The 18,046-nt window shown below is 48.6% G+C and overlaps 2 protein-coding genes across 3 annotated transcripts in view; both read left to right on the top strand.

Annotated features, from left to right (window-relative positions):
* The first annotated feature begins 2,559 nt into the window (after window positions 1–2,559).
* XCR1 (X-C motif chemokine receptor 1) lies at window positions 2,560–10,576 on the top strand. Of its 2 annotated transcripts, none has more exons than XM_006170128.3 (2): window positions 2,560–2,646; window positions 8,421–10,576. In XM_006170128.3, the coding sequence occupies exon 2, from the start codon at window positions 8,451–8,453 to the stop codon at window positions 9,450–9,452; it is 1,002 nt and encodes a 333-aa protein (XP_006170190.1). In that variant the 5' UTR covers window positions 2,560–2,646; window positions 8,421–8,450; the 3' UTR covers window positions 9,453–10,576. The 2 variants fall into 2 exon arrangements, with proteins under 2 accessions (XP_006170190.1, XP_027624740.1); XM_027768939.1 differs by lacking the exon at window positions 2,560–2,646 and adding an exon at window positions 3,023–3,110.
* Window positions 10,577–17,885: 7,309 nt separating this feature from the next.
* Window positions 17,886–18,046, top strand: part of FYCO1 (FYVE and coiled-coil domain autophagy adaptor 1) — a 71,442-nt gene continuing 71,281 nt past the window's right edge. Inside the window, exon 1 of the mRNA XM_006170127.3 lies at window positions 17,886–18,018. The gene's annotated coding sequence lies outside the window, so the exon portion shown is untranslated. The remainder of the gene's footprint in view (window positions 18,019–18,046) is intronic.

The raw sequence follows: 18,046 nt of genomic DNA, 5'->3' as shown, positions 1-18,046 counted from the left end.
CTTTATACCAATTGTCTACACTCTATGGGGGAAATGAGGAGAAGGGATTGCGGCGTGGCCATCCCCCCTGGGGGGTGATTTCTCACTTTCTGTCTCTCCGGTGAGTGCACACGTCCTGTATCAAAAACCCCTCCAAAAAAAATAAAGAAGAAAATGGTCAAGTATGGAAGATTTATTACTGAGTGAAGCAAGCCAGGCTATGAAAGAGAGTCATTGTATATCTCCACTAAATGTATTCCAACTGTCCGCACTCTATGATAGAGATGGAAAGATTGGAGGATGTAAAAGCAATGAAAACAATTATGGACACTGGAGAAGTGTGGAAGGAGGGTGGGAGAGTATAGGGAAGGAAATCAGGGAGAAAAAATAGAGAGGCAAGATGTTTGTGGGACACAGAAATGGTTTATTACCTGGTGATGATAACATGTATAGTATTCTCAACTGGTCTGGTCCAAGATGTATTTCATACTGGGTAAATTCTCTTTACAAGCCAAATGATGTGTAGCAATAGAATGTTTAAAATAATAATAATAATAAATGGAATTAACAGTTGCGTCACTGGACTGCCACATGGCCAACCGCGGTTCAGGTATCATACCTGGTGGCTTCAAAATCATGCCGGGTGCATGTGCATGCATGTCCAAGATCCTGGGAGGAGAACAGAGGAGAAGGGATTGCAGCATGGCCACCCCTCCCTGGGGGGGGGGGGGGTTTCTCGCTTTCTGTCTCTCTGTCTCTCTCTCTGTCTTCCTGGAGAGTGCATGCTCCCTATACCAAAAACACTCTCAAAAAAAAAAAAAAAAAAAAAAAGGAAAAAAAAAGAAAAAGAAAAGAAAAGAGAAGAAAGAAAGCCCATGCTAGGTGCATGTGCATGCGTGCCCGAAATCCTGAGAGGAGAATGGAGGAGAAGGGATTGTGGCATGGTCATCCCCCCAAAGGAGTTATTTCTCACTTTCTGTCCCTCTGTCTCTCCAGTGAGCGCAGACGCCCTATAACAGAAATTGTTCTAAAAAAAGAAACAACTTGAATCCATACCAAAACTTACCCAACTTACCCAACTCAGAACTTCTGTCTACACTGAAATCTGCACCTACACACAAAATGTATAGTATATAAAAATACTTTTTAAATACATATTATTGGAAGTGTTTTTCATAATTTTCAAGAAATGGGAGTAGCCAAGATATCCTTCAAGAAGGATAAAGTATTTTTCCTAATTGTATAAAGTATTCGTTATAAAGTATTTTTCATAATTGTCAAGAAATGGGAGCAAACAGGATATATTTTAAGAGTTGAAGGAATAAAAAATTGGTAGTACTTCCATACAGTGGAACTCAAGAGATGTGTTAAAAGCACTTAAACAAAAATCCACACTCTTTAATGATTAAAAAAAAAACCAAAAACTCAACAAATTAGGCATAGAATGGAACTTCCTCAATCTGATAAATAGCATATATTAAAACAGCTAATATCATATTTAATGGTAAAAGATGAGAAACTTTCCTCCTAAGATGAGAAATAAGACAAGGATGTCCACTCTCAAAATTCTCATTCAACACTGTACCGGTGGTTCCAGCCAGGGCAATTAGACAAGGGATTGAAAAGGTAACCAGATATGACAGAAAGTAAAACACTCCTATATGCAGAAGTCATGAGTTATATATCAGGAACCGTAAAGAATCCACAAAAAGAACACATAAAACTAATAAATCAGTTCAAGATACGTAATCAACACTTAAAAATGAGTTGTATTTTTATGCACTAGAAATGAACAATATGAAAATGAAATTAAGAAAACAATTTCATTCACAGTAGCATTAAAAATGCTTTGAAATAAATCGAACCAAAAATATGTAAAATGTATACACTGAAAAACACAAAACAATACAGAAAGAAATCAAAGAAGACCTAAATAAATGGAAAGACATCCAGTGTTCATGGATAGAAAATTCAATATTGTGAAGATGGCCATGTTCTCCAAGTTTATCTATAGATTCAAAATTCCTTTTTAATTTCTTGATAATGTCCTTTGACACACATAAGGTTTACAGATTTTGCTCTTACATTTGGTTCTTTAATTCATTTTGAGATAATTTTTGTGTATGATATGAGAGAAGGATGCAAATTTATTCTTTTGTATGGGTGTGTTGTTCTGGTGCCATTTGTTGAAAAGACTATTTTTTCCCAACTGAACAGCCTTGGCACCCTTGTTAAAAGATCCTGTTTCTGGGACCAGCAGATGGCATAATGGCTACAGTGCTGGACTCCCACATAGTCGATCCTGGTTCAAGCTCCAGGCCCAGTGACTTTAAAAACTCACACTGGGCACCTGTGTGTATGTGCCCAAAATCCAAGAGGAGAATGAAAGAGAAGGGATTGTGGTGTGGCCATCCCCCCTTGGGTGTGATTTCTCATTTTCTGTCTCTCTGTCTATCTAGTGAGTGCATGCATCCTATAGCAAAAATCTCTTTTAAAAAAAAAGACCCTGTTTCCCTCTGAGACTCTTCATATTAGTGCTTCCCAGCCCCAGCCCCACCTTCCTCTCGCCTTCTGGGCAGGGCAGGTGTTTGGGTCTCTTTGAGTGGAATATGAAACAGAGAAACATCATTTCTGCTTCACGACGCACGTAAAGCATTGTCGATTCAGGTTAGTTCTTTTACAGACATTTTCTACTTATGTTTCCCTCGAATTTTAATAGACTGTAACAGGAGTTCTAAACTTGGGTGCGCATCAGAACCACCCGGAGGACTAATATATATGCAAATTTCTGAATATTATTTACCCTCTATAGGCTCTGATGTCTTTGGTCTTCCCAGGAATCTGCATTCTTTTTAGAAAAGCTGGTCTGTGGTTGTATAATTTTGAGCTGTTTCTCAATCTCAATTAGGTTTTGAAAGCTGAGTTCAGTCCCCTGGAGTTGAAGTGGGTCATGGAGTTGGGGAGGGGGAAGGACGACATGCGAAAAGGAACCGAAGCCTAGACTATAACTGGAGAGGACATTTGGCATCTCTCTCCTTTGTACCCCCGAGGCCTTCCAGGCCCAGAACTCGGTCACCTCTGAAATGTCTGAGCAAATGAATTAATAACCAATGGAAAGTGGGACGGTGCTGGTAGGTGCCCAATTTCTCTTTTATTTCTGATATGCTGAGGCTTTACACTATGAATGAGTGTTGAATCTTTTCACGTGCTTTACTGCATTTATCAAGTGAGGCAAGACTTCTGAATAGTTCATTATATTTCTATAATCAGTATAAGACCATTGAGCCTTTCTGTATCATCTATGTTAATTTTGGTATGTTGAATTTTTAAAGAAATTTCTCCATTTCATAGAATTTATTAACATAAAATTGATCATCATATTTGCTCTTCTATTAAAGTTTGTAAGATCTGTAGAAATAAGCCTTCTTTAATATAACCTGTTAATGGCAATTTGTATTCTCTTTCTGTTCTAAATCAATCTAAGATTTATCTATTTAATTTTTTTCAAACAACTGATTTTAACTTTATTTACTCTCTTATTTCTATTTTCTTCACTCCTGCCTTTTAATTAATATTATCTCTCTTTCGTTTAAGTTTAACTTTTTCTAGTTTCTGAAGTCATTGATTTAGGTCTTTGATTTGAGACCTTTATTCTTTTTTATATAAATATTTAAAGCTATAATTTCTCTCTAAGTACTGCTTTAGTTTCATACCATGAGTTTTTTCTTTTTAAGGAATTATTTTTATTATTTTAACTTTAATTATCTTAATTTGACCAGAGAGGGACAGAGTGAGAGAGAAAGAGGAAAAGACAGAAAGTTGCCAGGTCCAGGACTTGAACCATGGTTAGCCATGCAAGAGTCCAGCACCCTTAACCACCACACCATCTGCTAGCCCCTCAAACCATGAGTTTTGATATGTGGTATTTACATTATTATTCAGTCCAAAATATTTTGTAATTTGTCTTGTTGGTAAAGGGCACATGCACTCTCCAGAGAGAGACAGAGAGATAAAGAGAAAAGAGAAATCACTCTCCATAGGGAATGGTCACACTGCAATCCTTTCTCCTCCATCTCTCCCTTCTTTCAGGATTTTGAGCATGCACGCACACACACCCAACATGTTTCTGAAGCCACTGGGTCTGGACTCAAACCGGAGTCTGCACTTGCCAGGGAAATGGAGAGAGACAGAGACATAGAAAGCGAGAAATCACCTCCCAGGAGCATGGCAATGTCTCAATCCCTTCTCCTCCATTCTTCTCTTGGGACCTTGGGCCTGCATGTACACACAACTGGCGTGAGTGAGTTTACAGCTCTTATCTGTAGAAGTGCTAGCCACCTAGACGCTTACTCAGTGGTTACCGGAATTGAGACGCAGTTATGTCATCTTCTACAGTAAATAATCCACTACTTGTTAACTTGGCAGATGTGGACTAAAAAGTCATTTCATCAGTCCATTCAGGTTGGACTACAGATTAAGATCAGACAGAGCAGGACCAGCAGATGGCATAGTGGTTACGTCGCTGGACTCCCATGTAGGCAAGCGTGGTTCGAGTTCCGGACCCGGCGGCTTAAAACTCACACTGAGCACATGTACATGCATGACCAAAATTAGAGAGAAGGGATTGCTGCATGGCCATCCCCCCTGGGGTAATTTCTAGCTTTCTGTCTCTCTGTTCGGCACACTCACCTTATAGCAAAAATCCTGCTTTTAAGAAAAGTAAAAGATAGAGGAAGGTGGGGAAGGATGGAAGGCAGCTGAATTGGCCGAGATTCCATTATCTCAGACATCTTTTATTCTAAAGAGTCAAAGAGGAAAATGTGAACTCCGAGAATGGAGGAGTGCGATTAGTCTGCCTCAGCGATGCAGGCATCACTGGTTCCACCCAAAGAGGCCAACCATCATCTGGTCTGTGCCATGAGACAGAGAGGGGTTAGACATGGAGGCTAGTGCTGGAACAAGCAAGGGTGTTTATTCAGGGGTCCGCAAACCAGGTGTGCCACTCGGAGACGTGAAAGAGTTGATGAATAAGGAAAAGGACTTACTCGGCGAGACCAACACCGGGGGGAAGTGGAAGGGAGTTCATAACCACCTCCAGCGGACTGGGTAAGAGACAAAACTTCCGTAGGAGAAGGGGGTCAGTGTGAGGTACACTCAGAAGCTTCACGTGTCATTGCTGTGGGACAGATCACAGGGAGGCCTGGTTACTGTCTTCAGGCAGGATCACAAAGATACCTGGTAGGTCAGGGGCAAGCAGGGGAGAAGGTTTCCAGTTCCCTTTCTCTGCAAGGAGCTTAGAGATAAGCAATGGCGAACAAGGCAGAAGAATCCAAACGAGCATGTCAAGGTGACTCTTAGATCCTGGCTTGTTGACAGAAGCAGCGAGGGTCTAGGTGAGGCTTTGCAATGCATGAGCTCCCAGGTGACATCTTCGTACGGGAGGGGCTTGGGGTCTCTCCTGCCTCCATCTCTATAGCCAGGTACCTGGACAGTCTCAGCAAGGTATTGTGAGGGCAGTGGCAGGCTAGGTTCTATAAGATTCGGAAGGGACAGACAGAAGGTAAAGACTGGTTTCCCTAAAGTTTACTCTAGTACGAGGAACTCCAAGACTAACTAACTACAAGGTAGAGTCACTTTGGTTCTCCTGTGGCTTGGTTACAAGAGTCTACTAAACGGCTTCTTTTAGTAAGTTAAAATATAAGGGTGGGTATTTTCTTTTTCTGGAGAAGCCCTTTCACTTCAAGAAACTTCCAACCACAAAGCCTGGTAGTGATGTTAAGAAGACGGGTCAGTCTATTCTGGTCAATGGGTTATTCAGACTTAGGGTGGCTTGTATGGTGTAAAGGGTGTTCAGAGGCCTCTGTCCCCAAATACCCCACTTCCAGCCTGTCATGCTTCAGGAAACCCAGGTGTTTGCCGAATTGCTAATTCCATGTTATTCTATAACCCATAAGCTTCCTGTAGGTAAAGACTGTCTGCAACTCAGGTGTATATTCCAGAACCCGCATTTATCACAGGGCGTTGTGGTCGCTAAGGGCTGACACGTTGAGACACTGTGGCCATCTTTAGGATGTAAACACCCAGGTATCTACATGTCAAAAAAATTAAGACAAGAGACAACATTGTGAGGCTTCCCAAGGGTTGATGATATTAAGTAAATAATATTAAAAATCTATAAGAAAAACATTTTTTTTGTTTCAAGAAGAAAAAGGAGAAAAATCTATAAATCTGTTGAAAATAAGAAAATTGACAGGCTAAAAGCACAAGGGGTTGACAGTATTTGGTAAACAATCTTAAAAATCTGTAAGAAAAAATTATTGTTCCAAGAAGAAAAAAATCTATAAATCTTTTGAAAATAGGAAAACACAAGTGGGCAGTGAACACAGAAAAGCATGCAAATTTCTCTTTAGGAATCAAAGGTTACAAAATAAATGGACTACCTTCATTTTGGTTTCTGGAGACACAATTGATTCGACTCCCTTAAGTAGAATAAATTTTAAGGACCCCCCCCTTACTATTCATTTATCCAAGTCTAAATAAGTGAAAAACTTAGACTATTTCTCTAATTTTCTTCAAAATATAAGGCAACAGAGGCTGGATTCCAACCTTGGCTCTTTTTGTGATGTGAAGATAAAATTTATCCTGAAAAGACTGCTATTTAAATTGAAACCAGAGGACAGAAAGAGAGTGTTGCTGACAGCCTGCTTCCGCTTCCTGACCTTCATGATGACATTCTTACTTGTGATAAAAACTTGCACTGGGGACAAGAAGTTGGCATAATGGCTATGCTGTTGGACTCCCATGTGGTTGACCACAGTTCGAGTCCCAGACCCGGTGGCTTACACTCATGCCAGGCGTGTGTGAGTGCCCAAGATCCCAACAGGAGAATAGAGAAGGGATTATGACTTGGCCAACCCCCCAGGAGCTGATTTCTCACTTTCTGTCTCTGTCTCTCTCTGTCTTTCTGGCGAGCACATGCACCCTATAGCAAAAACCTCTCAAAAATAAAAAATAAAAATTGCACCGGACCCCTTTAGAGTTGACCACACATCATGCTGACAACAAAGAAGGGACCATTAACCTGCCCAATTCAAAAAAAAAAAAAAAAAACAATTGCACCAGATCCCTTTAGAGCTGACCACACATCATGCTGACCACAAAGAAGGGACCATTAACCTGCCCAGTAAGCTGCCCCCGAGAACTTCTGCCGATGGACTTTTCCCCAATCCTGTCCCTTCCCATCTCCCCAGAGCCTCTTCTGTCCCTTCGACCAGCGTGAGCTCTTTTCTCAGCCTGCCTTGTTGTTTAGTCTAAAGGAAGCGTGTTCCACAGAAAGTGACATACCGGCCACTTTCACAGGACCCCGCTGCTGGCCCTTCTGATCACACGGCTCGAAGGCTGGCTGTCACTCTGTGCTGGCTTCATGAGACCCGTAACTTTCCATTTCGTTGGCACTTCGACTCTGCAGTTGTCCTCTCATCGACAGCTCTTACTGGCTTTATAAACTGACAAGGACATTTCCCAGCCTGAGCCTCAACGTCCGCTCCTGTAAAATCGAAGTGGCCGTGCCTCATGGTGAGGTGCAGGATGAAATGAGGCCTGGACCACAGCGGGCCAGGGCCTCTCTTACTGGCTCAGCCAGTTGCTCCACCCAAGCTTCCATCCCTGGCCTAAACTTCATTCACCTCCCAGTAAAAATCCCAGCTCTCTAGTCACCCTCCCTCCCTCCTCCTCAGCCTTCTAGTCCCACTAAGTCTCACACCTCACTAACTGGAGAAAAGGTGAAGTGTCACTCTGGGTTGGTTTACTTAGTCCCCTCACCCCACCCACCCCTGCCTCCTCTCCTCTAAGCTGCGGTCACATGCTTGCACTTACGGGATGGGATGCTCTGTCAACTGGCCTGCCAAATGGTGGAGCTCTCTGCTCTGGGAGGGAACCTGAGTTAGCGTCTAGTCGCCAGTCTCCACGTGCATTGTAGTCCTGAGGTTATTTGTTCTGTGTCCTCTCCTTCCGGGGCTATTCTAGGAGACAGCGATTTCTCTGACACAGTCGTGCCATCAGGATTCTGTACTTTATGGAAAGACAGAAAGGAGGGAGAGGAGGAAGGGAGAAAGGCAGGCAGGAAGAACGGAGAAAGGCAGGCGGAGTAGACGTTTGAAACTCGTGAGTAAATGCAGGGTTGACTCTCATAGTCTCATTCTGCAGGTGAGGAACCAAGGTTCAGAAAGGTTAACTAGCCCCAAGAGCAAAGTAATGGGGCCCAAATTTGATCTTGCATCTTTGAAGCTCTTCTCTTTCCACCACTCTTCCCCGCTCCCTCCTCGCGTTACAAATGGTGCACCAAGTGGCGGCCGGCCCACAGCCACACTCGTTTGTGCTATGGGTCCTCCTGGTGTCTAGCCTAACCACACGGCTTCAACCTCCTGTCTCTGTCATTTCAGACGCTTTCCTGCCCCGGCCATCTGGTCCACATGGAGTCCTCTGGTTTGCCAGAGCCCACCACCGCTTTTGACTATGACTCTCAGAGCCTTCTGTGTGAGAGCGAGACCTTTGTCTTCTCCACCTTCACCACCACCGTCCTGTACAGCCTGGTATTCCTCCTCAGCCTGGTGGGCAACAACCTGGTGCTGTGGGTCCTGGTGAGGTACGAGAACCTGGAGTCCCTCACCAACGTCTTCATCCTCAACCTGTGCCTCTCAGACCTGGTGTTCACCTGCTTGCTGCCCGTGTGGGTCTCGGGCTACCACTGGGGCTGGGTGCTGGGAGACTTCCTCTGCAAGCTCCTCAGCATGGTCTTCTCCATCAGCCTCTACAGCAGCATCTTCCTGGTGACCATCATGACCATCCACCGCTACCTGTCCGTGGTCAGGCCCCTCTCGACCCTGCACGTCCACACCCTCCGCTGCCGTGTGCTGCTGACTATGGCTGTATGGGTGGCCAGCATCCTGTCCTCCGTCCCGGACGCCATCTACCACAGGGTGTTGCCCTGGGGCTGTGTCTACTCTGACCTCCAGGGGTTTCTGGCCTCCGTCTACCAGCACAACTTCTTCTTCCTGCTGTCCATGGTGGTCATCCTGTTTTGCTATGTGGAGATTCTCAGGACCCTGTTCCGCTCACGGTCCAAACGGCCCCACCGGACGGTCAGGCTCATCCTCATCATCGTGACGGTGTACTTCCTCAGCTGGGCACCCTACAACGTGGCCCTGTTTCTGCAGACCCTGCTGCACAGGCGGGTCATCGAGAGCTGTGAGGTCAGCCAGCAGCTGGACCTGGCCGTGCTGATCTGCCGCAACCTCGCCTTCTCCCACTGCTGCTTCAACCCGGTGCTCTACGTCTTCGTTGGGGTCAAGTTCCGCAGGCACCTCCAAAGGCTCTTCCGGCAGTTCTGGCTCTGTCGGCAGCAGGCACCCAGCCCGTCTCCATTCACCCACAGCCCTGGCGCCTTCGCCTATGAGGGCTTCTCCTTCTACTGAGAGGAGCTGACTGCAGGCCACGGTGGACAGGGCAGCTGCAGGGAGCCTGGAGAAGCGCAGCAGAAGGGACAATGCAGAGGACACGACAGTGGGGATGCAACCTGCCACCAGGGCAGGGAAGGTTCAGCTCACCATGGCTCCCACATGCCCCTCCCCTGCACAGAAGTGGCTTCCCACCAGAGAATTTATATCACCATCCAGAAAAGCATTTCTTGGACTCTGAGTTCAACACCCATTCCTTCATTTAGACACACGTTTCTTATGAGGAGTTTCCAAAACATGAACGGAGCATCCTTTGAGAATTTACGAGGGCCCGAAGCTCGCTCGTGTGGGAACTGTATGATGCTGGCTGCTGGCAGGGTGTGCTCTCCCTTTCCTGGCTGAGGGCTGGCCTGGCCGGCCTGATCACTTAGGAGTGGTGGGCTCCCAGGCACGCCTCGGGGACTGCTGGATGAGACAGTCTGCGGGACAGGAGCAATCACACACCTTCAAATGAGCACAGTCCTGATGAAATCCAGTTCAAACCACCCATAACTAGACGGCAAAAGTGTTCAGGATCCCGGCTTCGGTTCCCAGTACAGGAACTGGCCCCAGACATTTAGCTCGTATTTTATTAACGGCATGAATGTAGCCAGTACCTTCTGCATAATTCACTCACAGGATCCGAAGATGAACAAGGCACAGTTCTAGCCTCCCGGTGCCAATGGTCCTGCCCGGAAGGCTGTGCAGCAAACGCCCACCTTGGCAAAGGCACCCGGGTCAAAGACTCCTCCAACGTCTCATCCTTCCCAGGTGGCTAGTGAGCTGACCTCAGAATGACCACTTCCCACCAAAAATGTCCTCCCCTGCTTGGCTCAGGGCCGCCTACATGCCAAACCTTGAGTCCTCTTGGAGCCTGGCATGCCATCTCCTCAACTCTCCCAGCCGGTCCTGCCTCGGCCCTCCACGTGGCTCTTGGAGCTGCTCTTACCATTGCCTGCCCACCGCGTCCTCCCTGAAGCATGGTCTGTCTTCCTCAGCGTCTCCTCGTAGTTCTTCTCTTTCCCCCATTAGGCTGCCTTTGCCCTGACGCCCCCAAACCTTTAATGGCTCCTCATTACTCACAAATAAAGAGCAAACATCTCCCAAGGCTTCCCGCAGGTCTCCACAAGCTGGTGCCAGCCAACAACCTCATTTTTCTTGTATCTAACCCCTTCCTCAAGCAGCCCGGGACCCAGCAGCATAGGACCCTGACATCTTTCCAGACATTCTTGTCCCGATCTCCCACCCCTGGGCTTTCGTCATGCTGTCGCCTGGGCCTAGAACACTCGTCCTTCTGTTCCCCAGCTTAGAAGCCTCAGCTGAAAGGCCAGGTCCTCCAGGAGTCTCCAATCTGCACATCAGAAGGGCACTCTGGGTTGCCATGGCACCTGCTTGTATCCCTGAAAATTACATTGCCTGTCTCCACCTTGGGGGGTAGGTACACACATCCATGTCTTACCTCCCCACCCCATCAGACTACGAGCTGCTAGGGACAGCAGCCTAGCCTTGAGCCCTGGTATCCGGCCACTTTGCGCTGAGTGGGAGCAAAGAATGACACTGTCATTGTTCTCCAAGTTTATCATTTGCAGAGGCCATGTCTAGGGGCACGGGTTGTCATCTCTGCCCCGGGTGACTTCTCTAAAGCTCCGGACCTTCTTTCCCAGCCTGCACTCACGGGAACCTTGCTTGTCCCTCTCTGTAGCCATGGTCTACTCAGCTTTGCCTCCAGTTAGGGGGACATGTCTGCCTCTTACCCGAACCACAACCTCATACCCAAAGTCAAAGCCACGGTCTACACTCGGCCTCCACAGTCCTGTGAGAGGACTGCGCACACAGCAGGCATTCCACCTGTGCTTGCTGAATACATAGCTACCGACCCAGGCCCCAGTGGGGGCCTAGAGGGGGCGGAAGGCAGGTCCCCCCACTACCGACCCAGGCCCCAGTGGGGGCCTAGAGAGGGCGGAAGGCAGGTCCCCCCAGGCCTGGCTGCAGCTTCCATGGCCCTGGAGAGGCCGGACTGCCTAGGCAAGAACAGGGGCCAGCTTTGACAGTGAAGCCCGGGGGTGTAGGGGCTGGACAGTGGCACAGTGATAAAACGCCATGCTCTGAGAAGCAGACCCACGTGGGTAGGCGACAGGCTCGTGTCTACAGACCTCCCTGGTACACCAGCACATGCCGCCTGTGATCTGGGTGGGCTGGCAGCAAGACCGCAGGGCTGCTGTCTCTCTAGGCGTCTGTTCCCTTTGTCTGCTTCTCTCACCCATGGGATTAATAAACATTAAACAAAAATAATAATGAAGCCAAAGCGCCTGCCAGAGAGGGCTGAGGACGCACCAGTGAAGAGGCCAGGACTGTGGACTTGCCAACTTAGGCAGGGCCATCACATTCCACTGACAGAAGAAACAGCAGAGGAAGGAGACGGGGGTAAGTGGTCAGAGCCAAGCCTACAGACTTCTGGTCAGGCTAGTCCTTCAGCACCCTTTCCAACTTATTAGACCTTTTTCTGCTTTTCTTCAGAGGGCAGGGTGACCCTGGGAGCAGAAGGGCAGAAGCCTCAAGCCCACACACCCACTCGGCCAAACCAGAGCACCCAGGTCTTGATCCTGTCCTTCCCAGAAGGCAGGTTTAGGGGCCGCCTGTTACTATGGAGCACACCCTTTGAGAGGCTCTCCACCCTCTCCTCCTCCATCCCACCCCTGTGCAGCCCAAGAGGCTCTTCCAAGCATCCCTTTGGACCCTGTAGCCATCTCCCTGGGCGCAGTGGATATGTACACCTGCCTGTGTGTTCACACAGCTGTGAGGGCCGGAGCTCTGGCTGGCGAGCTCCCAGGGAGCCTTTAGGCCGAAGCTTTCCCCTCACCTGGCTCCTCAGGAACCCAGGGGAAGAGGCACAAAGGAGGAGGAGTGTGCGGGGAGGGAGAGGGAGAAGGGGTGAGACCGCTGGAAATTTCAGCCAGGCAGCTGCACACCAGGGGCCACGCCTGACATTCCCAACGGCAGCCCTTCCTTGTCCTTCCCATCTCCCGCCCACAGAGACCACTGCTAGGTGTGCTAGGTGTGCTAGGGGTGAGCTGGACCCTCCCGGCCCACCCCTCTCTGCAGTCAAAAGGGCAGTCCTGGCCACGGGCTGCAGACCGCCTGCTGCTGCCAGAACAGAAATCCCACGGTGGTTCTAGGGAAGGTCCTCTCCGCAGCATTCCCACCTGCAGGAGTTCCCTGGAATCAGGGAGAGAGGAACTCGCTGAAGCAGAGCATGTCTCCCAGCCAGGGAAGCCCAGGCCACACACGGTGTCAGCAAAGTGGAAGTCCCTTGAGAGTACAAATCCAGTTGTCAGGACCACCCTGCGTGCCCAGCAATGTCTGTGGCTGGCTTGCTGAGTGGGCAGGAGGCCCTCTCTTGACTCTTGTCCTTCTGTTTCCTCTCCCCATGCTTGCCAGACCCTCGCCCCATGGGCTTAGTCTCTTTTCTGAGGCCCACCAGCCCAAACGTCACCCAGTGTGTTTGGAGTTAAGCTTTGTTGAACCCCAACAGCTTTCATTTGGGAATCCTGCCTGTGACGAGGCAGAGGTTGCCACACAGGGAAGGCCCAGTCAAAGAGACCTGAAAAAGCCCTTGTCATTTGAGCCCTGGATCTACCCCCTGATCCAGCTCTTTGATTTTTCCTGCTGTGACCAGAGGCCTCTTGGAGACCCAGTTTCCTCATCTGTAAAACTGCGGAGAAGTAATGTAGACTCCACACAGGGAAGGCCCAGTCAAAGAGACCTGAAAAAGCCCTTGTCATTTGAGCCCTGGATCTACCCCCTGATCCAGCTCTTTGATTTTTCCTGCTGTGACCAGAGGCCTCTTGGAGACCCAGTTTCCTCATCTGTAAAACTGCGGAGAAGTAATGTAGACTTGGTCACACTGGGGGGGGGGGGGGGGGAGTGTGCAGGAGGCTGAGCAGGTAGAAGTACCTACCTTGTATGCCACTGTGTCCTAGATAAATACGAATGACTTTACAACCGTTTCATAAAAACAGAAAGCCCCACTGTATTACACACACAAGTTAAAGGCGAGCATGAATGCACGACTACCTCTGGCTGGTTGTCTTAGTCAGTGGGGGCTGCTGTAACAAACATCACAGGCTAGATGGGAAAAGCTCATAGCACTAGGTTGCTTCATTTTTCTACCCAAGAGCATTACAGTTCTTAAAAGCTCTGTGCTGGTGGAGGCCCTGGGTTAGAACCTGGGAACTGGAGAATGGAGTGTGGAGCAGGGCCTGTGTGGGTCAGACCACCCTGCTCAGTTCTCTTGGTGGAGACAAAATGACCTTGCTTTTCGGTCCACCTAGCTGGGGATGCAGACCTCAAGTACATCATTAAAACTCGTCCAAAGCTCTTGCATTAACCCGCGGGAGTCTAGAGTGGAAGTACCCACCTTTGCCTGTCCCTTCCCTCCAACTGTGGTTACAACCAGTTCAACAATCTGCCTCCGATATTTTCCAGTAGGGGGGAAAACCCAAACCCAAACCCACACACAAAAACCACTGAGCACTGCTAATAAATCAAAGCATCTTCTGCTTATTCCAAAATGAGAGGAAACCCACAGATGCTGGCCTGCTGGGAGACGACACCCACTTTTCTGGCCGGGTCCCTAGCAAGCTACTTCTACCTCGGGAGCCTGTTTCTTCATCTTATCTAGAGACGTTTGAACCAGGTCCGCTCTAAGATCCCCTTCTGTGCTTAAAAACAAAGCCTATGGGTCTGCAGTTTCGTAGGCTGCATTTCCACAGTGCTCTTCAGGGGAGACACATCTACGCCTTTGGGCATGTTACAGATCGAAATGGGTCATCCTCTGACCCCAAATGCACACACTGGAGTACTAGAACTCAGGATCTCTATGACTTTACTGTGTTTGGAAACAGAGCTGTCACTGTGGATGTAATTAGTTAAGGCAGACTTATATTGGGGTTAACGTGAGCCCCAATGCAGGACGACTGGTGTCCTTCTAGAAAGGGCAAACGTGGACCCAGACACAGACATCGGGGGAATGCCACGTGTCGACTAGAATTCTGCTGCCACAAACCAACAAATAGCAAAGACCGCCAGCAAGCCACCAGCAGCTGGGAGGAAGGCACACACAGCCTGAGAGGGAACAAAGCCAGCCGACACCCTGAGCCCAGACTTGCAGACTCCCGAGCTGCGAGACAGTGAGCTCGTCTGGTTTGAGTCCACCAACAAACCTGTTATAGCAGAGCTAGCCAATGAATACAGGCATGAGTGTCAGCAGGTGGAGGGGAAACCCAGGTCCTCAGAACTCTCCATGAGGTTCCGGTGCCTAGTTCACCTACACAGAAGGCCACACCTAACCGAAGACACGCACAGGAGACCGGAAGCTGACTCCACTGAGACCTATACTACACCGGGCCACACACTGCTACCTCTCCCAGCTAACCTATGAGGCCTGTTTTCTCTGCTCCAACAAAGGGGGACAATAGGGGTTAGAAAGTTCACATTCCAACATCCCAGATCACAGGGAAGCCTGGAAAACGAGTAATGTCTGAGTCCCTCCCCAGAGACTCCAGTGTCATTCATTTGGTCCAGATTAAGGATACAAAACATAGATCCCGCCCCCTCACACCTCTGGCTGAAAATAGTACGCAAGACATTGTGTTGTAGACGTGGTTTGAAACTGTCATATTCACCTCCTTCAAGTCTGCAAAACCGTCACCATGTAAGAGAGACTTTCCCTTCCTGCCTGCTGCCCAGTCCCAGCCCTGCAATTCCTTTCCTCTGCTTTCTTCTTCCTCTAGCACCTGCCATCTTCACACTCACCACCCAGATTACCTGCCACGCTCAGTGTCCATCTCCCTCCTCTAGGATGTAAGTTCTCTGGGAACAGGAACGTTCGTCTGCTCTGCCCATTGCTGAAGCACAGGCATCTGGGCCGGTGGTCTGCTTGTTTTTATAAATAAAAAGAGCGTCAGTGTTAGAGAGCGGGTGGGGGGCTGACCATGGTTCGAGTCCCTGACCTGACGGCTTGCTCTCTCACTTTCCCTCTCTCTCTCTCTTTCTCTCTGACGCTCACTCTATCACTCTCTGCTCAAATGGACAAATTAAATAAATAAATAAACTTAAGTAAGATAATTTTTTTAAAAATTTTTAAAAAAAGAAGAGAGGGTGATTTTTGATGGGCCAGTTCAACAATCTGCCTCCGATATTTTCCAGTAGGGGGGAAAACCCAAACCCAAACCCACACACAAAAACCACTGAGCACTGCTAATAAATCAAAGCATCTTCTGCTTATTCCAAAATGAGAGGAAACCCACAGATGCTGGCCTGCTGGGAGACGACACCCACTTTTCTGGCCGGGTCCCTAGCAAGCTACTTCTACCTCGGGAGCCTGTTTCTTCATCTTATCTAGAGACGTTTGAACCAGGTCCGCTCTAAGATCCCCTTCTGTGCTTAAAAACAAAGCCTATGGGTCTGCAGTTTCGTAGGCTGCATTTCCACAGTGCTCTTCAGGGGAGACACATCTACGCCTTTGGGCATGTTACAGATCGAAATGGGTCATCCTCTGACCCCAAATGCACACACTGGAGTACTAGAACTCAGGATCTCTATGACTTTACTGTGTTTGGAAACAGAGCTGTCACTGTGGATGTAATTAGTTAAGGCAGACTTATATTGGGGTTAACGTGAGCCCCAATGCAGGACGACTGGTGTCCTTCTAGAAAGGGCAAACGTGGACCCAGACACAGACATCGGGGGAATGCCACGTGTCGACTAGAATTCTGCTGCCACAAACCAACAAATAGCAAAGACCGCCAGCAAGCCACCAGCAGCTGGGAGGAAGGCACACACAGCCTGAGAGGGAACAAAGCCAGCCGACACCCTGAGCCCAGACTTGCAGACTCCCGAGCTGCGAGACAGTGAGCTCGTCTGGTTTGAGTCCACCAACAAACCTGTTATAGCAGAGCTAGCCAATGAATACAGGCATGAGTGTCAGCAGGTGGAGGGGAAACCCAGGTCCTCAGAACTCTCCATGAGGTTCCGGTGCCTAGTTCACCTACACAGAAGGCCACACCTAACCGAAGACACGCACAGGAGACCGGAAGCTGACTCCACTGAGACCTATACTACACCGGGCCACACACTGCTACCTCTCCCAGCTAACCTATGAGGCCTGTTTTCTCTGCTCCAACAAAGGGGGACAATAGGGGTTAGAAAGTTCACATTCCAACATCCCAGATCACAGGGAAGCCTGGAAAACGAGTAATGTCTGAGTCCCTCCCCAGAGACTCCAGTGTCATTCATTTGGTCCAGATTAAGGATACAAAACATAGATCCCGCCCCCTCACACCTCTGGCTGAAAATAGTACGCAAGACATTGTGTTGTAGACGTGGTTTGAAACTGTCATATTCACCTCCTTCAAGTCTGCAAAACCGTCACCATGTAAGAGAGACTTTCCCTTCCTGCCTGCTGCCCAGTCCCAGCCCTGCAATTCCTTTCCTCTGCTTTCTTCTTCCTCTAGCACCTGCCATCTTCACACTCACCACCCAGATTACCTGCCACGCTCAGTGTCCATCTCCCTCCTCTAGGATGTAAGTTCTCTGGGAACAGGAACGTTCGTCTGCTCTGCCCATTGCTGAAGCACAGGCATCTGGGCCGGTGGTCTGCTTGTTTTTATAAATAAAAAGAGCGTCAGTGTTAGAGAGCGGGTGGGGGGCTGACCATGGTTCGAGTCCCTGACCTGACGGCTTGCTCTCTCACTTTCCCTCTCTCTCTCTCTTTCTCTCTGACGCTCACTCTATCACTCTCTGCTCAAATGGACAAATTAAATAAATAAATAAACTTAAGTAAGATAATTTTTTTAAAAATTTTTAAAAAAAGAAGAGAGGGTGATTTTTGATGGGATATTGAGTCCAGCAACGTATTAATACAATGTCTTTACTTTATCCCAGTTATCCAAAGTACCATCATTTCAATATGTAATCAATATTTGAAAATGCTTTAGATGTTTTACATTCTTTTTTCGGACTAAGTCTTTGTAATACAGACATATTTCACTTATGGCACACAGACAACTGGCCACGTTGAGTGTTCGATCGCCCGGCCCACAGAAAGCAGATGATTCGTGGGCACACATTCCCTCCGGGGCTGCAAGGGTTAACGTGTGTGTGTGTGTGTGTGTGTGTGTGTGTGTGTGTGTGTGTGAGAGAGACAGTGAGTGTGTGTGAGAGTGAGTGTGTGTGTGTGTGTGTGAGACAGTGTGTGCGTGTGTGAGAGTGAGTGTGTGTGTGTGTGTGTGTGTCCCCGCCCCGGGGAGGGGCGGAGTGTGAAAGGAGGCGGGGCATGCCGGGAGCCGCATCCTAGTCCCCGCCCACCTGCCCGCGGGGTCTGACGGGAGTTGTAGGCCTCGGCCGCGCAGAGCGGGCCGGGAGTTGTAGTCCGCAGCGGCCCGCGGCCGGGTGTGCACGTCATGGCCGCCGGCACCGCAGTCCCGCACTCTTCCGCTCGGCCCCAGAAAGTTTCAGTTCTGCCCCGCGGTGGACTCACGAGCGCGTAAGTGCGGCGGGGGGCCGGCTGGACT

The sequence above is a fragment of the Tupaia chinensis genome, unplaced genomic scaffold (assembly GCF_000334495.1).
Source record: "Tupaia chinensis unplaced genomic scaffold, TupChi_1.0 Scaffold148065_1, whole genome shotgun sequence".
NCBI lineage: Eukaryota > Metazoa > Chordata > Mammalia > Scandentia > Tupaiidae > Tupaia > Tupaia belangeri.
The sequence above is the reverse complement of the archived record's forward strand: the minus strand, read 5'-3'. Positions and strand labels throughout refer to the sequence as shown.